This window comes from Cyprinodon tularosa, unplaced genomic scaffold, assembly GCF_016077235.1.
Source record: "Cyprinodon tularosa strain WSP-4 unplaced genomic scaffold, ASM1607723v1 ctg36, whole genome shotgun sequence".
Lineage (NCBI taxonomy): Eukaryota > Metazoa > Chordata > Actinopteri > Cyprinodontiformes > Cyprinodontidae > Cyprinodon > Cyprinodon tularosa.
In genome coordinates this window covers 498,675-512,500 of record NW_024039074.1, presented here as the reverse complement: position 1 = coordinate 512,500, position 13,826 = coordinate 498,675, and the positions used below count along the sequence as shown (strand labels likewise).

The 13,826-nt window shown below is 41.4% G+C and overlaps 1 protein-coding gene across 1 annotated transcript in view; it reads left to right on the top strand.

Annotated features, from left to right (window-relative positions):
* Nucleotides 1-12,714, top strand: part of supt6h (SPT6 homolog, histone chaperone and transcription elongation factor) — a 24,860-nt gene extending 12,146 nt beyond the window's left edge. The window contains exons 16-37 of the mRNA XM_038295771.1: nt 1-104; nt 269-408; nt 544-661; nt 781-857; nt 1,456-1,591; nt 1,694-1,831; nt 2,118-2,285; nt 2,365-2,492; nt 2,732-2,939; nt 3,034-3,181; nt 3,314-3,456; nt 4,095-4,235; nt 4,376-4,571; nt 4,657-4,802; nt 6,033-6,125; nt 6,217-6,330; nt 6,424-6,548; nt 9,298-9,410; nt 9,496-9,573; nt 9,659-9,837; nt 10,041-10,306; nt 11,966-12,714. The exon at nt 1-104 is cut by the window's left edge and continues 92 nt beyond it. Of these exons, the coding sequence (XP_038151699.1) occupies nt 1-104; nt 269-408; nt 544-661; nt 781-857; nt 1,456-1,591; nt 1,694-1,831; nt 2,118-2,285; nt 2,365-2,492; nt 2,732-2,939; nt 3,034-3,181; nt 3,314-3,456; nt 4,095-4,235; nt 4,376-4,571; nt 4,657-4,802; nt 6,033-6,125; nt 6,217-6,330; nt 6,424-6,548; nt 9,298-9,410; nt 9,496-9,573; nt 9,659-9,837; nt 10,041-10,306; nt 11,966-12,161 (3,155 nt within the window). The 3' untranslated portion in view covers nt 12,162-12,714. The remainder of the gene's footprint in view (nt 105-268; nt 409-543; nt 662-780; nt 858-1,455; nt 1,592-1,693; nt 1,832-2,117; nt 2,286-2,364; nt 2,493-2,731; nt 2,940-3,033; nt 3,182-3,313; nt 3,457-4,094; nt 4,236-4,375; nt 4,572-4,656; nt 4,803-6,032; nt 6,126-6,216; nt 6,331-6,423; nt 6,549-9,297; nt 9,411-9,495; nt 9,574-9,658; nt 9,838-10,040; nt 10,307-11,965) is intronic.
* Nucleotides 12,715-13,826: the final 1,112 nt, after the last annotated feature.

The window sequence follows — 13,826 nt, the reverse complement described above, 5'->3', positions numbered from 1 at the left end:
GAACTCTGGCCATAGAGAGAGCTCTCAACCAGTTCCTCTACCCTCAGATGGCCAAGGAGCTCAAGAGCAAGCTAATCGCTGAGGCCAAAGAGAGCATTGTTAAGGTATATCTTCAAAAGATCCACGGCAAGCATTTCTGATTCACTAGAAATTTAAGTTAGCATTATAATTCACAGATTCTCATCAAAGCAAACAGCTTCTTTACAGCATTAAGTATTTTTTCTACATTTGACCTGAAAAACTCATGTTTTTATTCATTTTTTTAAAGTCCTGCTGCCGCCGGTTGTACAACTGGCTTAAAGTGGCTCCCTACAGACCCGACCAGCAGGTGGAGGAGGATGATGACCTAATGGATGAGAGTCAGGGGAAAGGCATCCGTGTGTTGGGGGTGGCCTATGCTCCTAGCAGGTGCAACTACTTCATTATCTAAAGTTTAAGAATCTTTTGTACAAATATGGAAAGAGTAATTCAAGTTAAAAAGAGAAAGACATGTAGCGCCTTTTTGAGAGTTTAATTCCATTATTTAATGACTCTTCTAAACAGAGACACACCAGTTTTCTGTGCTTTGATCAATGGGGATGGAGAGGTGGTGGACTTCCTCCGTTTGCCGTACTTCATGAAGAGGAGGAATGCCTTCAGGGAGGATGAGAGGGAGAAGAAGGTGCAGAAACTAACTGAAGCTCTTTGCAAACTGCTTTTTTTCTTCATTTAGATGTTAAAATCAGATATCTGGATGAATTGGAGTCATTTTCCCTTCTTTGTTGTCCCCATCGTCCACAGGCTCAGGATGTTGAAAATCTCAAAAAGTTTCTTTCCAGCAAGAAACCTCATGTTGTTGCTGTTGCCGGGGAAAATCGGTAGGAAAAAAATAAATTTAATTACATCAGTTTTAGCTAAGCATTTTTCTAAACATTTTCGGGCTTTTATTTTATTTTGCTGAGAATATTTCACAGGTTGTTATTGTTTCATAGTAAAACAATGCCACTTTAAACAATCTCATTCAAGAAGAAAAACATCTGTTCACATGCCTCAAAAAGACATTTATTTGGTCACATTAGAAAAAATTTACTTTGTGTAAATCATTAAGGAACACGGTGTAACAAATTATTAGCTTTATTTGAGTTAAATCTACCTGAAAGTTGCTGTAGATATTTCCATGTGAAATCCTCATGAAATCCTGCATTCACTGATTCCAGTAGCTTTAAGATTTTTAAGGTTGTGTGGATAGATTTGGTTAGATTTTGATAGTAGTCTATTCACTCAATGTCAGATGTGTTCACTTTAGCTACATCCTACATCATTGTTTCATTCTAACCCCTTATTGATATAAAGAATCATCATTTTTGAAACAAAAAACAGTTTAGATAGGAAATGCTACACATCCTTTGGAAAATTTGACACGGTCATATTAGAAGTTTAGATGCATTAAGTTGTTAATAAACACCCTTTGTGCAGAGATGCTCAGATGATCATGGAGGACATAAAAAGGACCATCAGTGAGCTGGAGCAGGAGTCGTCCCTGCCTGCTGTGGGAGTGGAGCTGGTTGACAATGAACTGGCCACGCTTTATATGAACAGCAAGAAGTCAGAGGTGAATTGTTGATACTTGAATGATCCTGCAGAAAGAGTTCCATACAATAATTTATCTGTTGCTCGTTTTCACCTGAACCTTTTTTATTTTTATTTTTTGCAGAATGACTTCAGGGATTATCCTCCTTTGCTGCGACAAGCTGTTTCAATAGCTAGGAAGATCCAGGATCCTCTGATTGAATACGCTCAGGTCTGCAGCACCGATGAAGACATTCTCTGCCTGAAATTAAACCCACTGCAGGTAAGACAGATTCATAGACCTTAATATGTGACACTTTGATTTCTTTAGGCTCACTATTTTGTACCTTTTTATATATTTTTACTTAGATTACTGCAAACATTACTATTTTCTATACAATGCTTTTCCATTGTGTAGTTTCATTGCTTTTATTCCATTATGGCTCCTTATGGAAACAATGGAAAAAAAAATGTTTTTGTCTGAATCTACATGTAGAAAAAATAAAGCAGCTCTTCTTTAAATGGTGAAAAAGTACACCGCATATTAATAAATCATTGGTCTTTCTTAGGAACACGTGGTTAAGGAGGATTTGCTCAACGCTCTCTACTGTGAATTTATCAACCGGGTCAACGAGGTCGGGGTAGACGTGAACCGAGCGATCGCCCATCCCCACACTCAGAGCCTGGTCCAGTATGTCTGTGGTTTGGGGCAGAGGAAGGGTGCCCACCTCCTCAAGGTCAGGATTTAACTGAAAAACCTCACAGCCTCTGTATCTGTGATCCATCTAAACACCTTGGTGGTTTTATTCTGTGCAGATTTTAAAGCAAAACAACACTCGTCTGGAAAACAGAACGCAGCTGGTCACAATGTGCCACATGGGACCCAAAGTTTTTATCAACTGTGCTGGTTTCATCAAGATTGACACAGCGTCCCTCGGGGACAGGTCGGTACCTTAACATGCAGTAAGAGCTACTCAATGCATTTTTAATTACAGATGAAAGACACACCTTTCAGATTCAACGTGTGATATATTGAAACACCTATTTAATTGATCTATAACTTTGGAGTTCAGCTAAATACAATGAAGACGATGGTTTTAATGTAAAAATTGGTAAACATAGAAGGCTGGTTAAAGCAGTGGCCAAACTGTTATAATCAGCATCTTTCTGAACTTCCTGGCAGTACGGACTCCTACATAGAGGTGCTGGATGGTTCTCGTGTCCACCCTGAGACGTACGAGTGGGCTCGCAAGATGGCTGTTGACGCACTCGAGTACGACGAGTCTGCAGAAGATGCGAACCCTGCCGGAGCTCTGGAGGAGATCTTGGAAAATCCAGAACGCTTGAAGGATCTGGACCTGGATGCCTTCGCTGAGGAGCTTGAGAGACAGGTCAGTTTGAGGAGTTTTACAGTGAGGGTAAAAAAAAATGTGCTCGGCATTGGCTAAGGACATGGGTAATCTCTCGTTCCGTTTCATCCTGTAGGGTTACGGAAACAAAGGAATTACGCTTTATGACATCCGAGCTGAGCTGAGCTGCAGGTACAAAGACCTCAGGGTTCCCTACAGAGTTCCCAATACAGAGGAAGTCTTCAATCTGCTCACCAAGGAAACTCCAGAGACCTTTTATATTGGTACATATTTCATTAGTCTATGTTGACTGTTTAAATTTAGTCCCTAGGGATCAAAACGCACTGATTTAGAAAGAATCAACCTTACAGGTGGAAATGCATCACATCTTAACATTTTGTGTCCTTTCCTCTCAGGTAAGTTAATAACCAGTGTGGTAACTGGTATTGCTCACCGGCGGCCTCAGGGAGAGAGCTACGACCAAGCCATTAGGAATGATGCTACAGGACTGTGGCAGTGTCCCTTCTGCCAGCAGGACAATTTCCCCGAGCTGAGTGAGGTACCAGATCCTTTTTTTAAAGTCTGCCTACCTCCGATAAGAGCACACCAGTTATAGACAAGAGAGCTTTAACTTTCTGATGGTGAAGACTTACGGTCATCCTCTATTTAATCCAGTGCTGTGTTTTTCAAAAGCCAGAGTCTACACAGATCAAACTGTACCAACAGGAAACTATTTTCCTAACAATTTCAAAAACACAGGCTGCATTTTTTAAACCCTTTGCTAGATTCATAAATATACCCTCTTTTACGTCTAGGCTGTTGAAGTTAATTTTGTATAGCTATTCACAACAAGAACACTAATATATCAAACAAAAACAAATAATATATCTTCTTTGTGTCTTTGCAAGTCGAACAAAATGCAAGCAAATATCTGTTTTAAAAAAAAAAAATAGAGACCGTTTCGTCTTGTTTTTTTTTATATCCCTTTGATTGTTTTGGTCCGACTTCTGTATTTAACATGGAGGTATGCCGAATGTTTATCATATTGTTTTAAGCTTCTCAGGGCGAATCCACTGGAAATTAAGACTAAAAAAAGGCAACATGTTGAGCAAAGATTTAGGAAGAGTGAATCTAGGCTCAGAACGATCCTTGTAGGCTAAATTCATCTTTATTTTTGCTCTTTTCTCTTTGCTTCAGGTGTGGAATCACTTTGACAGCGGCTCCTGTCCGGGTCAGGCCATCGGGGTCCGCAGCAGATTAGATAATGGAGTCCAGGGATTCATTCCCACCAAATTTCTTAGCGATAAAGTGGTCAAACACCCTGAGGAGAGGGTCAAGGTGAATCTTTGTGTTTTTCTATTTGCACCAATTCGACTCCTGATAAATCTTGAACTTGTCTCATTTTTTTCTGCGTTTTTTTTTTTTTTTCTCCAGTCATGTGTGTAATGCTTCACTTCTCCTGTTCCTCCCCTCCTCAGGTGGGCATGACTGTTCACTGCAGGATTATGAAGATAGACATAGAGAAATTCAGTGTTGACCTCACGTGCCGCACCTCAGATCTGATGGACAAGAACAACGAGTGGAAGCTTCCTAAAGACAGCTACTACGACTTCGACACAGAAGCAGAGGATCAGAAACAAGAGGAGGAACTCAAAAAGAAACAGCACCGCACGCGTTAGTCGAAGCAAATAATTAAAAATAAGCTTAATTGATCCTCACTCAAGCTCTGTATTAATGCACGTCTGGTTTTTCTTCTTAGCATATATAAAGCGCGTGATCGCCCACCCCAACTTCCACAATATCAGTTTTAGCCAGGCAGAGAAGATGATGGAGACCCTCGACCAGGGAGACTTGATCATCAGGCCCAGCAGCAAAGGGGAGAACCACCTAACAGTCACATGGAAGGTAAGGAATGCTGCATCTAAAACAGCGTTTTAAACTAAAGGATTTCCATTTTCAGGAAATGTTCAATCTTAGCTTAAAGGTACACTATGCAACCGGTGTTGATTTTCCAATGAGGCTCCCCCCAGAGGGCGAAAGTGCACTGTCGTAAATATGCACAGCTGTTCTCCTGGTTTCTCCGTCAAGCCAGGCGCGGTTGTTTTGAGCTTAGCAGACAGGCGAACGCAACGAATGACTAAGCATCTGACACGCCGCAAACGCGCTGCTGCTCGAGATGGAAAAATTGAATTTTTGCTAATCGACGCGCCGCGTCAACCAATCAGAGAAGCTGATCTGGGAGCTGGCAGGGAGAGAGACACAGCGCTGATGATCACTCCTCTTAAACAGTTTATTGACGCCTAAATTAACTTAAAATGCAGAAATCTGCCGGCAGAATATGTTGGCTTTTATTATCCTGCTGCCTGCAGTTTGGATTATTTAGATGAAAAACACCTATCAGCTGCCGCGGCGACCCGGCCAGAGGCTGCTGATGAAGGGATTCCTACTGTCGGCGCACCGCTGGTATGTGGGGGTCTGAGCGGCTCCGACAGAAAAAATATTGTAAGGCAGGATGATGATCTGAATGAACTGACTGCACTGATTACGTTTTCAGGTGTATTTTCTCACTTAAAAACATATTAAAACTACTTTATTCCCACTGATCACAGCAAATATAGCTGCAAGGCAGAGAAAGGATAGTGAAGCTCCGCCCAACGCGCGTCAGACACACTTTTGCACCGCGCAGCCAGAGCAGCAAAGCTGCTTCAGCCGCGCGTCAGAACTAACTGGTACAGGCAGTAAAAATGAAGCAGCAGACGCGATTTTGCTGCTTTTGCTGTGTCCGGTGTGAAAGCAGCACTGCACAAAGATCGCCACTGTGCTAGCAACGAGCATGCTTTTAACTGGGGCGTGTAGCAGTTCTCGCCGTAAAGCAAGACCGACTCTCGCGAGACTTCTGAGCCTGTGGGTGCGGGTCGGTGCTCCTGCAATTGCAAGTGCAGTGTTTCCCCCACAGACCACCAGGGCGGCCTAAAATACCTTTGTTCAACCTGAAATTACTCATTTTATCATCCAAAACGTTATGGAACACATTAATTAACTGAAAAATGTTGCATAGTGTGCCTTTAAATAAAGTAAATCAGGTTATTTTTTGCTAAACCATCTTATTTCTATCTCTGTCCTTGTGTTCATTAGGTGGCTGATGGCATCTACCAGCATGTCGACGTGAGAGAGGAAGGCAAAGAAAACGCTTTCAGTTTGGGCCACACTCTTTGGATCAATAACGAAGTGAGCCACATCCTCATTTTCCCTCACATGCACCCCTCAGTAAATGTCTTCTGTGCTTTCCACATTTAACACCGCTGTTTTATAACTAAAGGAATTCGAGGATCTGGATGAAATAACCGCTCGGTATATTCAGCCAATGGCCTCATTTGCGCGAGATCTGCTGGGACATAAATACTTCCAGGACTGCAGCGGAGGAAGCAAAGAGGTAAACAAAGGTTTAATGTGCTCCATAAAACAGTTTTGTCTGCCAGTGATGAGCCTGCCCTCTCCTACCGTTGTTTTGTTTCTTCCTTGACAGAAAATGGAGGAATTATTAATCCGAACAAAACGAGAGAAGCCTACCTTCATTCCTTACTTTATATCGGCTTGTAAAGACCTCCCAGGGAAGTTTATTTTGGGCTACCAGCCCCGTGGAAAACCTCGGTGAGCAGAGCTGTCGCTTCACTTATTTCCCTTTGTGATGATGGCTTACTGAACTGATAATTTTGTTTGTTTTTTGGGGGTTTTTTTTACAAAGAAGAGCAAATATATCGGTTTGATCATAATGCAAGCAGCTCCATTTAAACCAGCATATTTAAGCAGAAAGCTCAAAATAATGTAATGTTTTATCTTATTTGGAACATTTTCATTCCAAATATCTTCTTTGGTTTGAAATTTTAGCTGTTTATGGATGGATGTCATAATTCAATTCAAAAATACTTTATTAATCCCAAAGGGAAATTAAATGTTGCAGTAACTCATACATTATTTTTATAAGTTTTAAATCTGTTTAATCTATCTCTTTTTGCTAATTAAGTAGAGGATGTTTTAAAACTTGGACTATTTCTCATGGTTCTTTTTCCGACATGTTTTTTATATCCATGTTTTTATCAATCAGAGGAGAATAAAAAGGCTGATTATAAATAGAGATTTTATTCATAGAGGCAATTCAACTTTCCACATTGCTGTTAAGAATGTTTAAATGTCCAACCAGGACATCATGATGGGATTATCATCCAGACAAGCTCACTTCAAAAATCATTCATTTTGGTTAAGTCATTTAGAATAGGACCTGCTGATGTTCTGTGTATCACTGTTCTGCTTAATAAACCAGATGTGTTTTGGGCTTCAGGCCTTAAACTAGGGCTGGGCGATATGCTAACAAATAAAATCCAAATTATATATTTTTTTTTTTAGCCTTTCTCATCTTGGACAATTACAATTTTAATCAATTGTAATTGAAGTATTAAAAACTACATGCATGTATTGTAAAATAGGTATACATTATTCAAAAATATGTTGTGCAAAGTAACAAATATTTAGCCAACATTAAAAAGGGTTAAAAAAAAACATATATATATATATATATATATACACTATATTGCCAAAAGTATTTGCTCACCTGCCTTGACTCACATATGAGCTTAAGTGACATCCCGTTCCTAATCCATAGGGTTCAATATGACGTCGGTCCACCCTTTGCAGCTAGAACAGCTTCAACTCTTCTGGGAAGGCTGTCCACAAGGTTTAGGAGTGTGTTTATGGGAATTTTTGACCATTCTTCCAGAAGCGCATTTGTGAGGTCGCACACTGATGTTGGACGAGAAGGCCTGGCTCTCAGTCTCCGCTCTAATTCATCCCAAAGGTGTTCTATCGGGTTGAGGTCAGGACTCTGTGCAGGCCAGTCAAGTTCATCCACACCAGACTCTGTCATCCATGTCTTTATGGACCTTGCTTTGTGCACTGGTGCACAGTCATGTTGGAAGAGGAAGGGGCCAGCTCCAAACTGTTCCCACCAAGTTGGGAGCATGGAATTGTCCAAAATGTCTTGGTATGCTGAAGCATTCAGAGTTCCTTTCACTGGAACTAAGGGGCCAAGCCCAGCTCCTGAAAAACAACCTCACACCATAATCCCCCCTCCACCAAACTTTACACTTGGCACAATGCAGTCAGACAAGTACCGTTCTCCTGGCAACCGCCAAACCCAGACCCGTCCATCAGATTGCCAGATGGAGAAGCGCGATTCGTCACTCCAGAGAACGCGTCTCCACTGCTCTAGAGTCCAGTGGCGGCGTGCTTTACACCACCGCATCCGACGCTTTGCATTGCACTTGGTGATGTATGGCTTGGATGCAGCTGCTCGACCATGGAAACCCATTCCATGAAGCTCTCTGCGCACTGTTCTTGAGCTAATCTGAAGGCCACATGAAGTTTGGAGGTCTGTAGTGATTGACTCTGCAGAAAGTTGGCGACCTCTTCGCACTATGCGCGTCAGCATCCGCTGACCCCGCTCCGTCAGTTTACGTGGCCTACCTCTTCGTGGCTGAGTTGCTGTCGTTCCCAAACACTTCCATTTTCTTATAATACAGCTGACAGTTGACTGTGGAATATTTAGGAGCGAGGAAATTTCACGACTGGATTTGTTGCACAGGTGGCATCCTATCACAGTTCCACGCTGGAATTCACTGAGCTCCTGAGAGCGACCCATTCTTTCACAAATGTTTGTAAAAACAGTCTGCATGCCTAGGTGCTTGAATTTATACACCTGTGGCCATGGAAGTGATTGGAACACCTGATTCCAATAATTTGGATGGGTGAGCAAATACTTTTGGCAATATAGTGTATATATATATACTTAAATATCCATAACATAAATCATGTGCAAGTAACACAAATGTTCACCCAACATTGATTTTACTGATTTTCTATCAGTAAAAAATGTACACCTACATATTCAGAACAAGTGCAAGAAAATAGAGCTTCATTTGCTGAAATATGCTATTTATGAAACCGTAAATAACTTGTATTTATCTTCTGGGAAGTAGGTGTTTATAATTAGCTGTCCTTTAAATATTGTTGTTAAAAGGATCACTTTTATTCTATACTGTATTTTTTTTTCTTTGTTACTGTGGTTCACTGCAGTCCTAAAGTCCTTGAAAGGGCTTTGTGAATCTATCCAAACTGGTTGATGTAAATCACTTCAATTCTCTTTTATTTAGTATAGAAATCTGGATACATTTTTGGTCATTTGTGATTTAAATAAGGAGTAAAGTTTGGATGGCTTTTTTTAGTTAAATGAATTTATTTGAATGTTTTATTTATTTAGCTTTTCCTGATATGATCTGTGTCTCAATGGAAAAAAAAAGAACTTCCCTTAAGAACAAAAATTTGTTTTTTTCCCTCTTGTCATTAGGATTGAGTATGTGACCATCACCCCAGATGGCTTTCGCTACCGTTCACAGATATTTCCTACAGTCAACGGACTTTTCCGATGGTTTAAGGACCATTATCAGGAGCCTGTGCCGGGTATGAAAGAAATAAATTACTCTGCAATAGCCCAATAAATCAGTTAAATGCACTGTAAACGACTAACATTTCCCTTCCTTCAAAGGTATTACTCCGAGCAACAGCAGCAGAACCAGAACCCCTGCATCCGTAAACGCAACTCCAGCCAATATTAATATTGCAGGTCAGTCCAGCCTCCATCCAAACTAAACTCTTTTTTCAGTTTTAGCACATTTATGTTTGTAACGTATTCCCTCCTTCCTCCTCAGACCTAACACGAGCCGTCAATGCCCTCCCTCGCAACATGACTTCCCAGATGTTCAACGCCATCGCTGCAGTCACGGGCCAAGGCCAGAACCCAAATGCCACCCCTGCCCAGTGGGGCTCCAGCCAGTACGGCTACGGCGGGAGTACAGGAGGAGGAGGAGGAAGCTCTTCTGCTTATCATGTAACTGTTGTAGCTTTAGACATACTCAGAAAAAAAAGACATCCTGAGCTCTTCAAAAAGCTGAGTTTTAAGATTATAACTGATTTGGTCGTTGAAATTAACCAGACTTTCATTCAGTTACTTAGAAGTGACTTTAGCCTGTTGTTAAATAATAATTCTACCCCCGTTTATTGTTAAAAAAACTGGTTATTTGTTTTCCGCAGGTGTTTGCCACACCCCAGCAGCCCATGGCGACACCCTTAATGACGCCCAGTTACTCCTACACAACGCCAAGCCAGCAGCCCCTGGGTACACCGCAATATCCTGGCTCCACCCCTCAGTCTTCACACGTACATACCCACCCACACCTACCGCTTCCCAGCCATCACGGCCCTCCGAGCGGTCACCACGGCCACGCGTCCAGCACACCCTCATCGTCCACCTCCTCCCGAGGGCGAACACCGCAGCAACAAACGCCGCAGCAGCCAAAGTATGTTTACTTTTTTTGACACATATATTTCACTGCATCTTTTTATCCATACAAAAGAAAATGAATAGACGTTCCATAAGTATTGGAATGAAACATAGCTGCACTTTATATTGAATCAGAATCTATTGCAAGATTTTACACAGGAGGGCTTAAATGAAAGATTTTATTGGCTTAAGTATTTCTGGCATCATTCATTGAAAATCTGTCTTCCAGTAATTTTTTTGGAGGCTTGAATAAACTTAATCCTTTATGGCCAGATATGATATGTTCCTTTCTCTATGATCGACCTGAGCTAACAGAAGCTTTAGCAAAGATTTGAAGAAAACATTGAGTAATTCTAATGAATCATTGCAAATTGGACCATTTTTATGTGTTATTTATGGGCTGACTTCATTAAATGTTATGAATAATTAATAATTGAAACAAGAAATTATTATAGTAATTATAGAAATAATATTATTTTGTTTCATTTGTTATTTAGTTGAGTCAGGCTTGTTTTTTTATGTCTAAGCGCATTCTTACCTTCATAAATCTGTCATAATCTGATAAGCCTAGTTTCAATAAAGGAATCCAGCTTTTCCTTGTAAAAGTGTTATGCGGTTCTCTTTTTTAAAACTTACAAAGGAGAAATAACACTATCTGTGACCCCAGGCTCACACCGACTCCGGTCTTACCGTTGCGGTGCGGTGGGTGCGGCGCCGCAGTGATTCCAAGTCATTAAAAAGACATAAACCTCTCTCACTGGCTGCTGAGCTGTCCGGCTGCGGTTACCGAAACACTCCGGCACTGCAGAAAATTCCGCAAGAAAGCTATCCTTGCGGCGTGCCGGAGCCCTCCGCAACAAGCTCTCGCAAAAATCCTTTATTTGGGCCGTGTTATCGCGTGAAGTTACGTGAACTCAAGTGAACTTCTATTAAATCTCCGGACCTGTTGCCGGAGCTGCACCGCACCGTAGTCAAAAGGGCGGTGTGAGAGGGGGTGTGCGGGAGTTGCGGTCTCCGTCGGCTCGGTAACTGCACCGGAGCCAGTGTGAGCAAGGGGTTAGGGTTTTTAAACCAACCAATACCTTCATGTAAATTGATAAAAAAATAAAATATTTCAAGATACTGGTTTGTTTCGAAGTCGCTCCCTGCAGCCTCACCAAGCCATAGTAATGGAAAAGTTTTACTCCACAAAACAAAAAACAACCTCTTAATCGAAAAAACAAACACATTGTTCAGAGGAACTTTTCTTTGAAGGCAAAATAAGAGAAGAAACAAAATCCTCAATGAGCATACAGGCTAGGTTAAGGCTACAGGGATTTTGTTTTACAGCAGTGTAAAAGCATCATACTCTGCTTTCACAGTGACATAATAAACCTCCTGGACAACTTCAGCTCATCATAGCTGTTGTTAGGCTCACTGACTGTGTCCTTTGAGATTTACTTCCAAGGAGCCAGATTCTGGGATTCAACCACTAAAAAAAGAAATGTTTAATTAATTTAATATTTTCCCAATATTTTTAAGCATTTTTATTTATTCAACTTTGAGGCGAAGAAGATCTTTGTATTGAGCCTGTTTTCTTATAGTTTGGCTCTTCTGCCACTAGGTGGCAGTGGTGGTAGATCAACGCTCCACCTTGTCTTGACAATCCCCCTCTGTCCTCTTCCTCCCCCTACAGACCGAGCAGCAGCGCCTCCTCCTCGGCAGTGGACTGGGGCAAGATGGCGGAGCAGTGGCTCAAGGAGAAAGAAGCAGAGGACAGGAAGAAATCCCAGAGGATGACGCCACGACCTTCACCCAGCCCCATGATCGAGAGCACGCCAATGTCGCTGCCTGGAGATGCCACACCGCTGCTAGACGAAATGGACCGATAGGACATAGAGGGGGGCGTGGCTTCAATCCCCCCTCCCTACAACCTTACTTCATCCTTTGTACTGCTTCACTCGGAAAACCTTTTAACCCACCCCATCCCATCCCACCCACAGCCATTAAGCTGATGTTCCATTCATACATTTACCTCCTGATGTCATGCAGCAGTCAGTATATTCACATGTCAACCCATTTCCTTCTCCTGTCATCTCACAGCAGGTGTTTTAGTTCCTCTCCTCTTGCCAATCTCCTCCAGCTGCAAAACATTTTTGCATGTCATGCAGACAAGTCGTACAAAGATTGAAAAAAATAAAATACTTGAAGTATCAGTTACATATGGGAAATGGACCTAAACAGACACTGACAGACAAGCTGTCCTCCTATTTTTGGTCTTTCAATTGCTTTCTGTTTATTCCTGGGGGGTTTTGGCAGAAGGGAACAGCTGAGATGTTGAGTTCGAAAAGCAGCTGCCAAAACAACGCTTTGGATCAGGAAATTATTTGATATCTGTACGGAAATGCGTCAGTATGAATAAAGACTTCTTTCTTTCTGTCCGAACTTTCAGACTCTGCTCACATCTGTCAAGATAAACACAAATGTAACTGTGCAGATTGGTCCCGAGTTAGGGAAAGACCGCGTTCTCAAACGTGTGCTAATGCTAATTGTGTTAAGATCAGCTGACACGTCTTCTGGCTCCTGCAGAAATCATTAGACGTGTTAAAAGACTGCAGACATGAACCACACTGGGAACAGTGGCTCCTCTTCGTCACTTTGTGCTCCTACACTAGTCATTGCACAGTGGAATCTTTTTTTTTTTTTTTTTAAGTAACTGACTTTTAATAGGAAACTGAAAGATCTTTGACAAACTTCTCAGTTTGGTCAGTGAAGCATCTCTAAGTTTATTTGAACCTCCACACACAATGACTTCTTGAGACTGTAATCATTTCACTTGAATTTAAAGTCAGTTTTGAAATGTGAGGAATTATCCCCTTCATTACACGGCATGAGACAGTATCAAGATTATTTTTTTTTTTACACATCTGAAGCAGATGAATTCTCATGTTTAAGTGGAACAGTCCTATCGGAGAGATTTCTACCTTCCGTGATCATATTCCCAGCGCTGTCATATTCTAAACTGCACACGTTAATCTCAGTAGAGTGAATATTAAGAATCAATTTTGTGATCGTCTTTGCGGCATTTCAAGGCCGCTCTGCTTCCCTCTTGACTTATGCGTTCATCTCTTTTTATTGAAGTGTTTTTTTGTCCCACAGTACAAACAAGCTGCACTGGTTCCTAACCATGTGCTTAAACCTGCAGTGTGCAAATGTAACGCGGTCCCATGACATGCATATCCTTTTAAAATGTTTTTAAGGCACTCTTGCTTTGAGTTGTTCAGATTACCTGCACAACGTTGATCTCGGAGGGACTGATAGGTTGTCAGCAGCAGTTGGTTACGGTGGTGAAATGTCTTTGCCTCTGCTGATGACCTTTTTCTAACTGTGATCTCTTTAATAAAAGTGTTCATAGTAAATTATTTTTGTCTTTTTTATGCTAATTATGAAAAAAAACATCAAGCGTTTGAGTGAGGATAAAAAAAAATCCTATATTTTGTGTAAATGTCCTGCTAAATTGTAAACATTTGGTGAAGGCTGATACTCTAAAAACTAAG